The following is an 18,497-nucleotide window of genomic DNA, read 5'->3' on the forward strand; positions in this document are numbered from 1 at the left end:
TCAGGCTCACAGCAACACAATACATCACAGACAACATTACATACATACCATTTGATATGGTGCCAATTATCACAATGAGTATTTGAAAATGGTTAATGAAAGTATCGTTTTCCATCAAAAGATCATCATTACTAAAGTGATTCCAATACCTCTTCAGACTCCAGCTTAGCCTGTAGCACTTGACTTAGTTATGACGACCATGAAGACTTACCATGGTCATTTATTCTCATGTTATTCTTGACCACAATGTAAACATTTAGATTAGCAGGTTATTTAGACAGATGCTAGGTTAAGTATTTACCTGGTATCCTATAGTTTCAATGTACAGATTTATTTTATTTTGATAGTATATTGTTTAGATTGATGTTTCTTGGTTCTTGGTTTACCTGTGATCCTAGTGTACGTAGGCACTACACTGTCTCTGCATTTGATGTGTGTGTTTACCTTGCTTACTGTAAGTCGCTCTGGAGTGTCTGCTAAGTGCCTAAATTGTAAGTTGCAATTTTAATGAAGGATTATATTATAATTTTAGCTATAATCGTCATATTTTATGAATAGATAGGTTGGTAGATATATATGTATACAAATAAACATGCATACTGCATGTGCATATATGTGTGTGATATTTATTATCGTCTGTGTATCTCTAAAGATCATGGTAGTGTATATGAATGATTCCCAATGGTCCCTCTCTCTCTCTCTCTGTGTGTGTAGGTGCGGTGGATGATGTATTGGATTGTGTTTGCCCTTTACACTGTGGTGGAGACCGTGACTGACCTAACACTGGCATGGTGAGGCACACACACACACACACACACACACACACACACACACACACACACACACACACACACACACACACACACACACACACACATACAGTGAATAATGAAAATAGATTATCAGCGCATAGCAAGGTCTATTTGTGCAATTCTGGCACATATACTGTATAATGACAGGCCCAAAATCAGGACACCAGGGTTAAAGTGGTTACTTATAGGCATACCAGTGCTATAAATCTGGGATTTTTTATAACTGGAAGTTATAAAAACCAAATTGCTGACTGCAGTTTAATATTATGGAAACACCAAATGGATTTGGTTGCATTTGTACCCTGTCCGAGTTAAATGAACACTGTGACTGACTGACTGCATTAAATCTATGTGTTTGTATTTCTCCAGGTTTCCTCTGTACTATGAGCTGAAGGTGGCCTTTGTCATTTGGCTTCTCTCGCCGTACACCAGAGGAGCCAGTCTCATCTACAGGAAGTGTCTCCATCCACTGCTGTCTTCCAGAGAGAGGGTAAGATCCATCCCTCCCTCCCTCCCTCACATCGTACTGTATCTGTCAGGCAGAAACCTTGTATCTCCATATATCAGTGGTTTTCAACCCTTTTCATATTAAGGTCCATTATTTATTCTGCATTTGAGCCACGGACCCCCGTTTGATAAGATTTAGACTGACCCAAAATGTTTAATATTTTGTCGTCGTTGGATACGATTTTGTCCACAATTCCATCCTGTATTGATGTTGGTACCATAGGAGAGATAACAGGCAAACGTTGATCAAAATAACAATGCTTTAATTAAGTAATGCAGATGTTTAACAATAATTTAACTCTTGAGAGCGTAAAATGAAACCAAACGGACTGTTTGGTTTCATTTTACGCTCTCAAGAGTTAAAGATCTATAAGGGTCCATTTGGTTACCAACTCTCCATCATTTAGCTGGGGTCCACTGGTTGAGAACCACTGCCATCTATCAACTTTTTATGTTTTTTCGTAAATGAATGCCCTACTTCGTTGTACAAGAGTGTCTTGCAAGTTGCAACGGTAGCGAAAATAGCAGATCTACAAGCTTAGGGTTGGGAGCAACCGGAGGAACCGGATCCAACATTGAGGAACCGGAACCGGTTCCATGACAGTTGGAACCGTTTCCGGAACCGGTTTATCACGCTGTCAGTGGACTTCATGCCTGCTATATACAATTACAGTTCAATAAATACCAGTGGTTCAAATGGAACCCATTTGTACACGCAGAGTTACAGACCCGTAAGGGTCCATTTGGAACCACATATAGGAATCGTTAAAGGGAACCGTTAAGGAATTGGACCGTTAAGGAACCGGAATTGTTAAAATCCTAAACTAAAGGATCTCAACGCTAAACAAGCTTGAGCTTTTGGATTGGCTATTTGTGCTATTATAGATAATCTTTTTAAAGTAAAATTTGTTTTGAATTGTTTTTGTGAGTTTTATAAATATTTAACCAATGAAAATATTAACAAGAGCTTGCGACTAAATAATAGCTGCATTGGATCCATTAGAACACAGGCAATTTTTTCTATTTCCTGAGAAGTAACGTTTTTGGACATGCAAGGTTTCTGCCCGACAGTGATGATATCACTTACACAGCCCCTTTAAATTCCCCCTGAGGATTGTGTAGTGTGTAAGTGTTGTTGTTATTGACTGTGTGTGTGTGTGTCTATGTGTAGGAGATAGATGACTACATCGTCCAGGCCAAGGAGAGGAGCTACGAGACCATGGTCAACTTTGGCAAACAGGGCCTGAGCATTGCTGCTACCGCTGCTGTGACCGCCGCTGTCAAGGCAAGTGTGTGTGTGTGTGTTTGTTTGTTTGTCTGTCTGTCTGTGTGCGCACGATGATGGGTGTGTGCGTATGACTCTTTTCCCAGGGTGCCCTCGCTGTCCCTGGACTACCCCTTGCTACAGGCTATGTGTACATTGTTATTCTGCCTGTGTGTGTGTGTGTGTTTCATCAGCATTGCGTGGATACCTGTGTGTATCAGTTAGTCCCATCTGATCCTCCTCTAAGGTTTCACAGCTCAGATGGGGATACCAGCAGGGAATCCTGACTGGAAGCATGTGTTCTCCTATCGACATTTTACCTTTTTACATTCATGGCGTTTCTCTTTGTTCTTTTATGTATTAACACATGACTGCCAGATTGCGTTTTTGGTGAAAACTAGCTTTATTCAACTGCCGATAACTACAGAACGGACGATCGCAGTTACAATGTTTTTCTTTCCGGTGGAAAGAAGAGAGACTTGTCTTTCCACCGCGACACCGTTTGTTTACATCCGCGTTGAATAGTTTTTTCTATGGATCGTCAAAAAGACTCAAAATAAGGTAAAACCGCTGGCAGTGGCGGATGAATTAATTAGTTGATACCTGGCAATGAATGTGTTAAGCTGACGTTCTTATCTGTAGTGCTGTAGAATGAAGCCAACGGTGGCGGCCGATCTTCATTTCACCTTTTCTTTTGTGGTTGAATTTGAGCCTCTCAGGCTACGTCCAACACGTTGACGTTCTCGTTTATCCCAAATGACATGAGCACGCTAAACCCCTTGAAAGACGGCCCCTCAGACAGTGTCTCTGGTTCTTCAACAGAATACTTGTTAAGTGGGTGTCGGGCAGTCGCAGGAGTAAAGTTCTTGCCCACCACCGTGGAGATTAGGGGATTGATTCCTCCGCGGTGCCTCCGGCTCAGCCTTACTGTTTGGTCTTAAGGAGGGTAAGACCAAACAGTGAGGGTTAGCAGTGACAGGAAATTTGCAATGACTAATTTGGGGAGACATTTTTTAAATGAATAAAACAAAAAAAATAGACGTCCAAAATCTGTAAAAGAAAACGGTTGGAAAGAGAAAGTACACATTTTCTGTAGGTATACTGTATTTGCAGTGGGTGTTGTCTCTGTGAACTGTGGAAGAAGAGAGGCACTTTATTAGACATTCTTGGATGCACTGAACTGCTGTCTACTTAACGTGTGTGTGTGTGTGCGCGTGTCCAGCCTCTCTATGTAGTGACGCCAGCCAGGGACTTGTAAAATCCCTCCCATGTCTCTGTCTACATTAACCATGCTATTGATCAGTCCTTCAAAGCTAGACATTCTCTCTCCACTTATCCTTGTCTCTGTCTGTCCATCTCTCAGGTCATCTTTCATTTCATTTCTCTCCTCTTCTCTTCTCTCCTGTCCTCGTTTTCAGCCTATTCTCCTCGCTTTCAGCCTATTCTGACCGGTCATTACACTATTTGAAATCCTTTTAAAACTTTTCTTCCTTTTTTTTGTGGGGTTCGTGAATTGATTGACCTTGCCTGGCACAAACGAAACCCACTAAATCTTATATAAACCTGCTTGTCTGAAACTGCCAGACAGGCTCAACCCAACAAGCTCAGAGAGCATTTGCGAGGATTTCTCCTGGGACTTTATTCATGGTTTGGATTCTAAATCTATCTTAGCACTCAAAACAGACAGTTTTAACTTTTTTTTTGAGGTGGGGGAACGTGGTCTCATAGAAGAAATCATAACTGCACCTGCACCCGTCATTGTAGCATACAATATATAACCCCCTGTACATTTACAGTGGGTTTTGTGCACTACAATCTCTACTGGCTGTATTTTTTCTAGTATAAAGTGATAACACATAAGACCCTGTTTCTGCTCTTAAACACCATAAACCTGCCGTCCTGGTTTTGGACATGGTCATTATAGGCAACATTTTTTTGCTCCAAATTATTTCTGAAATGACTAAAATAGGCAAGCTCATAACGCATCGAGCTTGTATGTTAGCTATTTTTGCTAGTTATCCTACAGCGGAGTATATATGTAATATGGCTTAAGTGTTTAAGGATGGACAATTTCTCTACATGGTTGAGCACACAGAGAAGCCTGTGGTGCATGATTTGCATTTTAATCTACATTTTGACAGATTTGGTCATAAAAGTCCTCGCGGGTGCGCTCTAAAGGCTAATTTATAACTACTTCATCGCAAGACTTTTATTGGAAATACGCCATTTTTGTCGAGCGCTAATTCCTGAAACGGTCGTTTGGCGAGGTATAAATTAGCCTGAACTGTGCTACTTGCCTAACCTACCTCTCTAGTGACTCTTGCTTTGACTGTCTGTCTCTCTGATTCTACCTGTCTTCTGTAGGGGCTCTGTGCTTCAGCAGACAGCTATGGGAGGTAAAAATCAACAGTTTAATTATAGAAGCATGGACACTACTTAAAATATGTCATTTCATACAAGGGCTGGGCAATATATCGGTATCATATTGATATTGTGATATGAGACTAGATATTGTCTGGGAGTTTGGATATTGTGATATCATTTTATGGCACCTGTTTTAAGGGTTAATTCTTTGTGTGTATATATATATATATATATATATATATATATATATATATATATATATATATATATATATATATATATATATATATATATATATATATATATATATATATATATATATATATATATATATATATATATATATATGTCACAGGGTGAATGGAGATCCAGGGTGATTGAAGACAGAGCGCTCGTTTTTAGGCACGGGGCTCCTTCGGGGCGAGGCGGGGCTTTTCGAGACAGGGTTTATTAGCGAGGCTCGCGAGGAGGAGGAGGAGGACGGCGCTGCGAGGCGGGGGGTTATTACGCGAGGCTCGCGAGGAAGAGGAGCCTCCTCCTCCTCCTCCTCCTCCTCGCGTTTTAAACCGTCCCGTCCTCTCCTTCTCTCCTTCTCCTCCTCCTCCGAGGAGGAGAAGGAGAGCGCGGAGAGGCGGGGCTTTGATGCGCCGACGGAGACCTGTCTTTTGTTGTTCCCCCCCACATAGCAACCAGGAAGCTAAGCTAGGGGAACCATAATATCTATGAGGGGAACGCTGAACACGCGTTCACACGCACGGCGCGCCGACTTAGTGGAGCTTGAGGCCGAGGAAGCGCGCCCTCGCGCCTCCAGGCGCGAGTGCCCGCGGTGACCGGCCGACGCTCCACTAGTCGACTCAGCGCCGTTTGATTTGTAAACCGATAGGGACAGAATAGTTCTTTTCATGGATCACTGTGTGTGTGTGTGTGTGTGTGTGTGTGTGTGTGTGTGTCAGGGAGAAACTAAAACAAAAGCCAGCAGAACACAATAAAAGTATCTTAACAGTCCATTGAAAGCATGAGCGCGTGTGCGTGCGCGCGCATGTGTGTGTGTGACTGTGTGTGTGTGGGTGGTCACGGCCATATGTGCTTGTGCACAAGCCTGGCTTGTGGCTCCCTCTAGTGTTTCTTCTACAGAATTGCTGGGTGGGTAAAAACGAGCGAGCCTTCTTCAATCACCCTGGTTCTCCATTCACCCTGTAACATATACACACACACACACACATATATATTATATATGTGTGTGTATATATATATATATATATTATATATATGTGTGTGTGTATATATATGCATGCACACACACACAGTCACAATATTGAGGTATTTGGAAAAAAAAATATGATATTTGATTTTATCCATATCGCCCAGCTCTATTTCATACCAACATTTATTCACACAAGCTGGCAATGTTTTCCCCTATTTGTGAAGTAGCAGCTGCAAATAATATATAATTTTTGATTGTTCCTTTTAAGTTATCCGTGACAGAAACTTTTACTTGAGACAGACTTTTGAAATATACTTTTCAGTGATGTTGTAAACCTCAAGGTACTGTTTGTTTGTTTGTCGTGCCTGGGTGGTTAGAAAGCTACACCTTAAATACAACTAAATACAGTTTGACCCAGCCCTGTCAATGTGTTAAGACACATTCCATAATATCTATAATAAAATGTCCTACTCTACCTGCTTTTTAGGAGTTTTTTATTGATTGAATAAGTTATTAGCAGGTTGCAAACAGTACAGCAAGTACAATTGCACAAGTTATACTAAAAGGTTAACACAAAAAAGCCCTGAGAGCTTGTTTCCTATGTATTCAATTCATAATCACTTTACCTTTCATTTCATCATACCAGCTAAATTAAATCTACATTTTGCTGTACATGTGTACAGAATATACACAGAAGGTGTACTGTTAATACCTCTCATTGTCTTCTTTGTTTTTTCTTCATATGGCGTTTTTCTTTTAACCCTATAAGCCTCTTCCACCTGTTCTCACTCCCCTGTCTTCGATGTGTCTGTTGATGTCCAGTATGACTGTGTTTATTGATGCATTGATACTCATCCGTGCCTAATAAAATAAAATAAAAATATGTATATAACAATTGTGTTTATCCTAAATAGTAATCAATAATCAATAATTGACAGTTGCAGACCTGCTTATATAATGCAGTGTGGTGTACTAGTACTACTCTTATACATATACCACTGTGTACTACTCTTACTTATAACACAGTGTACTGTCTTTGACAGGCAGACTTGACAATTATAAATGCACTACGTGTGGCTTCCACAGCTGCAGGCACGGCACATGAAATATTAATGACAACGGCAAACACTAATGAAATAATTCTCAGATAGGCAACAACAATCAGGAAACAGGGATTACACAACACAAAGCCCTCAGGCTTATTTCCATGGCATGACTCTCTCTTCTCATTGACTGTCCCCCGGCGAGGCAGCGGAGTCATTTGAAGTTGTTTTGTTTGCGTCAACACGGAACATCAACACGCCCATTCATCTGCATGAGGTTGAAACTGTGTCTTGTAACATGTGGAAAAATGCAGTTTGCTTTGTTACAATGAATCAAGATGTGGTATTGACTGTGTGTGTTTCTGTTTGTCTGTTCATCTTCTTCCTCATTCTTTTGCCTCTCCCTCTCTCCCTCGCTCTTTCCTTCCGTGTGTGTGTGTGTGTGTGTGTGTGTGTGTGTGTGTGTGTGTGTGTGTGTATCCATCCATCGGTCCCTGCAGGGCCAAGGTGCCATCACCGAGAAGCTGCGTAGCTTCAGCATGCATGACTTGACCCAGATCAGCCAGCAGGATGATGGACCACCAGGCCATCATCTGTACCAGTACAACCCCCAGGCATCCAACCCCGCCGCGAGGAGATCCCAGAGCTCTGACGCTGCAGACGGAGGTACAATACACACACACACACACACACACACACACACACACACACACACACACACACACACACACACACACACACACACACACACACACACACACACACACACACACACACCCCCACCCCCACACACACAGGTTAAGGTTCTCAGTCGCCACGACTGATTTTAGTCATTTGGATTCCATAGAAGCCATGCATTTCTGGATTGGCTAATTTTGACTTTCACCGATGGCAGTGGCCGATGTTCACTATTTAGCTGGATGTGACGCAATCTGTCTTCTGTAAGAGAAGGTTATATTAATAAAGAGATTGTTTCATAAATCTGATTGAATTTGTGATCATTAAAAGCGTGATAAAGGGCTGAAATGATTAAAAATTGTGCTTTTAAAATAATTATTAATTTTCCTGGCACAAAAGGGTGAATGAATAACAAAAACAAAATAAACAAATATCGGTATCGGCTAAATTATTATTTTAAACATCGGTATCTGCCAAGAATTTCCACATCGGTGCATCCCTAGTACGTATTAATGCTTGTTGTGCCCATGAAAAATGTTATTGTTTTGAGCTTCCTACATGGGCTCCGTGTCTCCCCATAGGATCCCACTCTAACAGCCCTCCAGGCCGTTCCACTAATCTTATCCAAGGGACAGGCCTTCATTTTCCCATTACACCTGCTGGCCTCAGTCCCTCTGTTTTTGTGGAGGTTTCTCCCCCAGAGAAGGGAGAGGGGAACAGCCCAGGACCTCCTGGGCTCTGTGTCTCCCAATAGGATCCCACTCTAACAGACCTCTGTTAGAGTGGGATGGGATCCAATAGGGAGACACGGAGCCCCCCAGGTACTACATGTACCCCCATGTGGGAGGGGGCAGCTGGGGTAGTTAGCTCAAAACAAGAGTCAGTAGCAACAGCAGAATAAGCATTGGCAGAGACATTTTTCATGGGTGCTAAGAAGCATTGTTAAAACAGAGAACTGTACCAAACACAATTGTTTTGTGCTATATATCTACACACATATATATACATATACGCACACAGTATTATATACTTACGCACATCGTATGTATAGTTGATATTAAGGAAAGTGCTATAGGCACAAGGCATTGTAGAGCCTCACTTGCTCTATTGTGTCTGTGCCAAGCTGCACTGAGGGGATCTCAGGTCGGTCACGTCTGGCTGAGCACACAGCATACAAAACACTGACGCGTGCACGCTCGCACGCACGCACCCAAACACCCAACGCCTGGCTGAGCAAGCACATGACCTCCACTCCACAACACAACACAGGCCAGGCGGGCAAGTAGACAGCAAGAGGGTCATGTGACTGTGGAATGTGACTTCACTCCCTGAGCAGTAACTCCCAGAGAGAGAGAGAGAGAGCTAACCTTTCCTACGTGTTGTGTATGTTTAACTATTTCTGGCAGAAAATGTACAATTAGTATGGTTTTGAAAGCTCGCTTTTCCTAAGTTGTAATGCAACGCAGCTGTTTGAGAAGCCTTTTTTTTATAAATACATATATGTTGTATTTCTTGTATCAACGAATCACATTTAAAAAAAAATAGATTATCTATATTTAACCACCTAACCCATTATGTTTTGTTGTACAATGGTGGCATACAAAAATAGCCGATCTACTGACCTTGTAGATCGGCTATTTCCACTATTTTCAGGTTCTAATAATCGTTTATTAATCTTAATCAAGGCAAAAGTTTGAAAGAAATCGTGATATTGATTTGAAGTCATATGGTCTAGCTCCAGAAGAACATTGGGAAGAAATGTGTGCACGAGGATGTGAGGGAGTGGTAAAGAAAGAGACTTGAGAGTGGTTCAGATATTGGTCAAAGGCGATGCTTGGAACAATAGATTGCCACACGTTGGATCTCTTCTGTTAACCTCACCACACACACACACACACACACACACACACACACACACACGCACACGCACTTTGTACATAGTTGTACATATTGGCAGGTGAGAGATTTTAAACCAAAATTCTACTGAGAGAAACGAGTACTAATGGACTGCTTTTAGACAGGGTGGCAGCTTCCCACCTATTCATTTGTATGGGGGGGAAACGATGCACACACATGCACGCGTATACCGACGCACGCACGCACGTGCGCACACACACACACACATTCAAGACGACAATTTACATCTCACTGTATTGCATTGACATTGACGACACTCCTTTATTCTCCTCTCTCCGTTTCATCCCCCCTTCTTCCTCTTCCTCTCTCCCATGCTCTCTCTCTCTCTCTCTCTCTCTCTCGTTCACTCTTCAGTAGATGAGTTGAAAGCCTGGCTGGCATTTCAATGAATGCTCTCTGCAGCTGTGTGTGTGTGTGTGTGTGTGTGTGTGTGTGTGTGTGATGACTTCCCCGCAGAGGGGAGATGAGATGAGGTTGAGTGAGGATGCTGGTGGAATGTCAAACACACACACACACACACACACACACACACACACACACACACACACACACACACACACACACACACACACACACACACACACACACACACACACACACACACAGCCAAGGAGAGCGTGAGGAAGATGGGTAGGAGAGAAAGAGGAAGGGAGGAAAGGAGAAAGGAGCAGAGAGACGATGAGTGCAGGGATGGAGAAGGAAGTATGAAGAATGGAGTGATTGGATAGAGGTAGAGTGGAAACGGGAAGGAGAGTCAGGTGGAGAAGAGGGATGAGGATTAGAGATGGGACGATAGTCGTTATTATCGTTTATCACGATAAAAAAAACGTGATGCGTTGTGAGCTTGTGGATCGGCTGTGTTTGGCGAACGTTCCCTCCTGAATTGGACAAAAGTGGCATTTTAAGAGTTTCAAGCATATTTTGACTATCACGATAATATCATTAATCACAATTATTTTGGCCACAATAATCGTGATCTGGACTCTTCATGTCGTCCCATCCCTAATGAGGATGAGGGAATGAGGAAGGAAAGGAGGAGGTAAAGGCAGGTAGATAGCAGCAAATAATTATAGCCATTTCCGCAATTTTAGCATGACACTGTTTTTGCTTGTCAAAAAAAATTCACTCACCGCTTTACACCTGTCAACTGTGAGGTGACAAATAAAACAGATTCTGATCGTACGACAAAGTATAATAGTGGTTATTCCGACTAATTGATTAGATTTTCATCAATTCATTGAGAGGAAAAACATATATTGTTTCTCTATTATTTGCTGAATCAAAAAAGGCATCGATAAAATAATCACCAAGAAAAGAATCGATCGTTGCATCCGGCAAAGATAGGGAGGCATATGAAGGTAGATCACGTCAGCATGCTGAGAGCTGGACGCATTAGGTATTCAGCTCAGTTATCCTGCACAGACAGAGAGAAGACAGAGGCAGAATAAATGAAAGGCAGTGGAGGGCAGAGACGCTTTCATTCTCCAACACGGCTAGCTGTCTTTAGCTCGTGGTTCTCACAGCTATCATTACTCTTTAACACACACTCAGACACCACAAGAATATGATATTAAAACACAGAAGTGTTTTAACCTTTGTGTTCACTTTTGGGTAAATTTAATTTAAAAAAATGTCTTAAAAACCTTTTTAGGACATAAAAATGTATTTACCTCTAGCAGAGGTAAATAAACCATATATCATTTTGGTTTTTTGACATTGGCATAAAGATTTTCCCATAATTATTTATTCTGCTTCAAAAATCCCAATAATGACATGGTTATAATACCTCCGTGGCCGACAGTTTCACTGGTGCTAATAATAAGTAAACAAACAGAACACAAGGGTCAGGGTGATGACCCCTTTTAGCCCGCCACCTCCCTTGACGTGTGCGAAAGCATCAGTGACAAATGCCAGCATGTGCTTCCAGTATCCGCCCCGCCCCAAAACACTGACCGCAACCAAGCATCTCTTCTGCTTGACCTGAAAGGATTCCCTTGTTCATAAATGAATCGGACAGGCTTCTCGAAATCTCAGACTTATCCCGTTTTTTTAATGCTTTTGGGACCAGCCAGACTCTGTGTGTGTGTGTGTCCGTGCGTCCGTCTGTCCATGTATTTGTGTGTGTTATTTAATAAAGCTGTCTACTCCAAACATGGCAGGAAATTGGAGAATTTGACCACAGAATAGGCTGGTAATGGATGGAATGACTGGAATCCAGTCTCTTCATAGGCCTGCCAGGAAAATCAGCTCTTGTTTTTTTTTTCTTTTTAGAAAAGCCACACTAAGGCATAATTCAAACAACATTATTCCCATGTGAACACGATTTCCATTTATATTTAAGACATTCAGCTGAAAAGCTTATCCAGCCCGGCTTTGCGAGGGAGGAGGGAGGGGTCTGAATGGCACTTTGAAAAGGGCACGTGATTGTTTCCCAAACAGTGGGTTGCGGACCAATTATTATGGGTCGCAACGCAAGTAAATATCTCTTATTTTCAGTTTCCTACATTAAAAAATATATATATATATATTTCAAAAGATTAAAAAAAACTTTATACAGACATTTTCATCAATTAAAAAGAATTCCAACATTTTTCAAAAATAAAACCAGAAAATCATAATTTCCATTAAGAATTAATTAAAAAAAAAGTTTAAGAAAACTAGTTTGGGTCCCGGGCAAACATCTAATTTCTATTTTGGGTCTTGAGCTAAAACGTTTGTGGGGTCCAGCTTTGTGACATTCATGTTACCGGACATTCTCTCTAACCGTCTGGCCACCCGCTACCTCTCCTAAAACCTATAAAGCTTTTTGGAAGTAAGTGTTTCATTATACTTTATGTGTACTTCCTGTTATATTATATTGTGTTAGAACTTTTATTTCTTGTACCAAAAAACCTTTGACCTGCTTGTCGGAGCCACTTGTCAGTGGCCTCATTGGACTCGGTTTAAAGTCCTTGTTCTTCATTGGTGTTACTTAGCCCTGCCCCCTTTTCTGATTGGTCGATAGTTTATAGTTCCTATCTTTTGCCATAACTTTAAAGTCCTTGTCCTTCATTGTTGTTACTTAGCTCCGCCCATCTTCTGATTGGTCGATATTTGGTAGTTCCTATTTGTTGCTTAACTTTTGAACGGTGTCGTACAGACTTGTGAGTCACGTCACTGGAATCCTTGTCCCTCATTAAAGTTACTGATCTCTGCTCCCTGTTCGGATTGGTCAATACTTCCCCCTAACGTGGACAGAGATGCGAGGGCCCGGTCATCGCTGCTTGCAGCTTTAATTATTATTATTATTTTACTCTTGAAGCTTAGATGTATCTCTCTCGTACCTGTATCTTTCCTTTGTTTCTTACTATGGTGTTGCTGTGATGACTGAATTTCCCTCACAGGATCAATGAAGTTCTATCTGTCTCTGTCTGTCTAATATAGCTTATGTTATTATTTATCATAGACTCACTGTAGATGTAAGCAGTCAAAAGCCTCTCCCAATCTTCCAACAAACCCAAGACTGTAATCTTTGATGTCATCAAAAGAGTCTGGAGCTGCTCTGTCAACTGGCACATTGATTAATCCTGCTCCTGCAGATAAACCCAGTCAGAGTTAATTTCTGTCAAGCTATGATAGAGGGATCAAAATAGCATGATAAGAGTAGTACTCTAATTTGTCAAGATCCTCGTGTTTCTGCAAACGTTACTCCCACTCTATTTCCTTCCTAGTTAACGATACATCTGACATGGAGTGTGGGCTCCATACGGCAAGGGAGCTGCATATGTTAAAAGGTTCTTTATTATTTATTTATTTGTTTTCGCCCTCAGATTGTGCTGAGGCCAAGCACTTAACGGCCTAACATGTCAAAGACGAGGGAATGGGGGGGGGGGGGGGGTTGGTTAGCCTGGTTTCCTTTTGTAGAGCCAAGCAGGGCTAGTGCGGTTTCCACTGGAAAGCCAAACGGGGCCAGTGTGGTTTCCAGTGTAGAGCTGTAGTGTGGGTTTCAAGAATGGGTACAGACTGGGCGTGTTGGACCCTATAGCTCGATTCATACTTCGTCACAATGCGTAGTGTGTTGGAAATAGCTGACCTACAAGCTTACAACTCGTTGTATCCACAACGCGTTGTGAGCTTGTACAGTAGGTTTGATATTTTCAGTGGCGGAGCATAACATTTGCTCATACCCCGTTGAACGACAGTTTGGGAAATACTAATAGCCAATCTACAAGCGTCGCGATGCGTTGTGTTGTGAACTTCTAGACTGGCTATTTCATGGCGCAACACAACAACGTATAACTCAGTTTCGCAGGGTTCCTCCATATACTGTAGCAGTACTAGCTGCCTTGTATGCACTACCTAGTCTGTCCATTCATATTTCATTATTTACCTCAGAGCAGCACCATACATCTGATGCTGTGCTGGTTATTATATGACCTCAAGCCTTAAGCCTAATTTATTCTTTGGAATATGACCTGTCGCTCGCTGAAAAGCAGTTGTGGTCGGAGAGCAACACCGTCGTGCAGTGGAGTATAAACTAAGCTTTATTCCCACCATTCCTTTTCCTCTCTCTCTCTGTGCTGTGGAAAGGTGGCTTGGTGTTGGGTGAAATTCTGTTCAGGAAACAGAGGTTTTCTCTAATAGAATCCAGATGTGGCGTCGGCATCAGCAGCCAGGGCGTAGAACTAGAACACATGGAACAGCCATTCCCGCCCAAACACGGTTAAAATTCACACTTTTAAGGCACGACTGAATAAACTATGAAGGCAAACTGTGTGTTCTCAGCCAGGAGCTGCTGAGATAACGTAACATGACAACACCATGACAGTACCAAGAAGTTATTATAGTGAATGGATATGAGAATAATGCATAACACTAACATATTGTGTATGCATAAACACAGATTTAAGTCAAGATTTAGATAGTGTATCAAATCAGCGATTCATGAGACCGTGGGGATGTATATTTCATTGCTTTAACCGTCTTCTCTCAAACTGAAGCATTATTTAGCTTAATTTATGCTCCATCACACAATGGTGTTGGGACGTCTTGTCAGCTTGAAAATCAGTTATATTCAGCAAGTGATGCTGTCATATTACGGAGTGTGAATTAGGTTTCACAGTATGAGTTGCGTGAGATTCAACAGTTCCATTTCTTCGGCCAAGATCAGCTAGAAATCTGTATGTGAGAATGACAGAATGACATAGTGGAAGTAAGCATCACTAAGGAGTATAATGCTTGATTAGCTGATCTACAAGTTCACAACGCGTCGCATCACGTAGAGCTGTGATCTTGTAGATCGGCTATATTCAGCAAGCAACACTGCGCACGACAAAGCATACATAAGGCTTGAGAGAATGCCAGTCAGTGAAATGTCATCTCTGCTTCTACCCTCAATCTCATGCACGTCTACAGGCCATGCTTGCATCTGTAACCATACTGGCAGCATTCAGTGGCAAGCCATTTTGTGGCGTACCGAAAGACAATGGTAGTTGTACACCAGGATGTGCCTTTTCTAGCCATTCCTATTCTATGGCCCGGGAGAGACAAAGAACCAAGTGGACTGAACACAAGTGTTTCTCGTGTCTCTCTACTGACCCCTGCTGGATTCAGGGGGGAAAGGTGCACCCAGAGTTGACACTACACAGATAGACATAAGGAGGTGCTTTTTAAAATAAATCATTATCATTCAACCACCATCTTGAGAGAGAGAGAGAGTCAGCAGATGACTGTAATCAGCTTACAGTCACACACAGTGATTGGGGTTAATGGTAGTACACCATAATTCATTCAGGATTTTCTATTGGACAAGAATTATACTTAATTATTTTATTTTCACCTGCTTTGGGTGGGTGACACATTGTCTATTTTCTGCCCTGGACAAAAATCTGCCCTGGACAACTATTGTTTTGGGGGGATTGTGGCAGTATTTACCTGATGTCTTGCGTGTGTGTGTGTGTGTGTGTTTGTGTTTCCAGAGTACTACTATGACCAAGAGGAGAGGTCAGATGAGGAGGAGGGTGAGCCTACTTTCTCCGAGGACGAGGCTGTCACTCAGAGAGGGCTGAGGAGGTCACAAAGCGTTAAGATGACTCGCTCACGAGTCCGCAAAGACGTAAGAACATGTTTAACCCATTAAAACCGGGAAAGCATCTGTGTCATTTTAGATTTCTTTGGCTATTCAAAAATTGCAGATATACAAGCTCATAGCGTGTCACTCTATGAGCTCATAGATCTGCTATTTTTGAAAAATCTTCAAAATGTGTGCACATCTTAAATATATAATATATCAAAGCAAACATTTTAAACTCAAATCTTTGCTTCTGGGTGTCCCTGGAACAAAATATTTTAAGATGGAGGTCCGCAGTAGCCTGGGATCCAGCCTGCTTCGCTACGTTCGGCGGACTTTTTTTTCTCTCTTCGCTTCTCAGTCTGGAAAGCACCCTATTGACTCGTTTTGCAGAACTACACTGGAACTACATATGTTACGTTAGGCAACGTCGTTGCTGATTGGATGTTGTTCAAACGAATGACGAATCACAACGATCACACTGTTTTTTTTGTCCCGCCCCGCACCACAGACCAATCGGAAGCCACGGTTCGATTCCAGCCGTATGCCATGTCCCGCCTCCCTTGGAGATAGGGTGCTTTCCAGACTGAGAAGCGAAGAGAGAAAAAAAAAGTCCGCCGAACGTAGCGAAGCAGGCTGGATACCAGGCTAGGTCCGCAGCTAAATACATACAATTTTGGGGGTCCTTGACATGAAAAAGTTTGAGAACCACTTGTATAGCAACATAAATTCAGAAAACAGTTTTCACTAAATGGAAAAAATAACTTGTGTTCCAATCGATCCAGTATAGTTATTATTTGGTTACAAGGTCTTGTTAATACTTTTCATTCGTTCAATATTTATAGATATATAAACAGATACACATAACCAATTACACACACACACACACACGCACGCACGCACGCGCGCACACACACACACACACACACACACACACTCTAAAAAATTGCTCACAGCTTGAAAAAAACATAAAAAGTAAGTAATCAATAAAAGTGTCATTTTGTGAGAGAGAGTGTGTGATTTTTGTGTGTGAAAACGACAGCTGTATGAGGCTGGTTCTGCCAACAACACCCCCCACTCTGAGGAATACTAAAACTACCATAACAAAGTGAATCAATCGCTTACTGTTCATTTCTAATTCTATCATGATACCGGTTTAATCTCTTCTATATCTGTGTTTGTTGCTAGGCTCGTTATGGATCTCTGAAAATCAAAGGCAAGAAGAGGCCAGCACTGAGTTCTGTTAACTATGGAATGTGAACAGATTACTGACGCCTGCCCTACACACACACACGCGCACACACACACACGCACAAGCACACATACACTACGGCTGTCAAAATTGGCCAAGAAATAACATTTGAATATACCTCCTAAAGAAACCACAATACAGTAGGTTCGAACCTTTCAAATATCTATTTTTGTGCATTATGTACAGCCATTTTAGAGCTGCTTTTTATGTTTTGGTTTATTTCGCATTCGAAATAAAAGAAAACCACAATCGAACATCGGTTTATTTTTACAATTTAGATTATATGTTTGAATTTGGATTATTTGTTGACAGCCTACACGCACACGCACACACACACACACACACACACACACACACACACACACACACACACACACACACACACACACACACACACACACACACACACACACACACACACACACACACACACACACACACACACACAGAACATCATCTGGAACTTCTCTCCTGATGTTTTTAAACGCTAATGGGTCTGCCTTTCTACAATGCTGAAATCCAGTCTCGTACGCCTTTTGTAATGATCTTTTTATCAACATATTTATTACCTGATTGACTCACTGTATGACTTGTGCATACGTGAACATACAAAGACATCATTCAAAAAAACTAGCTGTACTCGAAGGCGATTTTTTTTATGTTTTAGTTTTGGCTGTTGCATGGTTTTGTTGTGTTTTATTAATTGTTCTGTTTTCAGTTTTGAAGCGTACTTTGTAATTGTTATAGGAATTAACGTCTTGAAAACGTCTTGAACGAACGTGTGCCGTTCTTTTCACTTTATTCAATGTTTATGTTTTTAGGTTTTGCTTCTGCTGCCTTTTAGTTTTAGTAGCTATTAGTGACTTTGTATTATTTGTTATTCCATTGTTCCTGGTCATATCTGTGACAGTAGATTTGGGGTCAGTTCTTGTACAAATTATGATTAGTTTATAATGTTGCTGCACTCTGTAATTTTAATATCCTATCCCGGATTCAAACCCGGGTCTCCTGCGCAAGTGCTGAAATGCTTACCACTGAGCTAATAGAGCCTGCCTGCTTGCTCAGAGGAGAAACAGAATTTTTACAGTACCACTTGTCAACCAGTCGTGTCCAACCAGACCACAGGATCTAAATGTCTCAATAGAAGAGCAGGGAGACCAAATACTATCACCCCAAGTGTATTAGTGATATTGTATTAACATTACAGACTGGACAAAATAACATTGTATTCACACACAAAAAATGCTACATAGTACAGCTTTAAGTGGAAACCATCATTGACTTATGAATGAGTTTTTAAAACTCCTCTCCATTCAGGAACTAAGAAAAACAACTGAATTTCCTTCCTGTATGTGTTCCTGAGCATCCTGGGCCACCCAGACCTGTAGCCCTTTACAATGCTGCCAC

The 18,497-nt window shown here is 41.6% G+C and overlaps 1 protein-coding gene across 1 annotated transcript in view; it reads left to right on the forward strand.

The window, feature by feature from the left end:
* reep3b (receptor accessory protein 3b) overlaps positions 1-17,478 on the forward strand; it is a 39,563-nt gene extending 22,085 nt beyond the window's left edge. The window contains exons 3-8 of the mRNA XM_080456026.1: positions 715-791; positions 1,182-1,302; positions 2,491-2,604; positions 7,695-7,860; positions 15,747-15,883; positions 17,027-17,478. Coding sequence (XP_080312152.1) covers positions 715-791; positions 1,182-1,302; positions 2,491-2,604; positions 7,695-7,860; positions 15,747-15,883; positions 17,027-17,098 — 687 coding nt within the window. The 3' untranslated portion in view covers positions 17,099-17,478. The remainder of the gene's footprint in view (positions 1-714; positions 792-1,181; positions 1,303-2,490; positions 2,605-7,694; positions 7,861-15,746; positions 15,884-17,026) is intronic.
* The last annotated feature ends 1,019 nt before the right edge of the window (positions 17,479-18,497 follow it).

Source organism: Gymnoscopelus braueri (genome assembly GCF_963280865.1).
Source record: "Gymnoscopelus braueri genome assembly, chromosome: 17".
NCBI classification, from domain to species: domain Eukaryota; kingdom Metazoa; phylum Chordata; class Actinopteri; order Myctophiformes; family Myctophidae; genus Gymnoscopelus; species Gymnoscopelus braueri.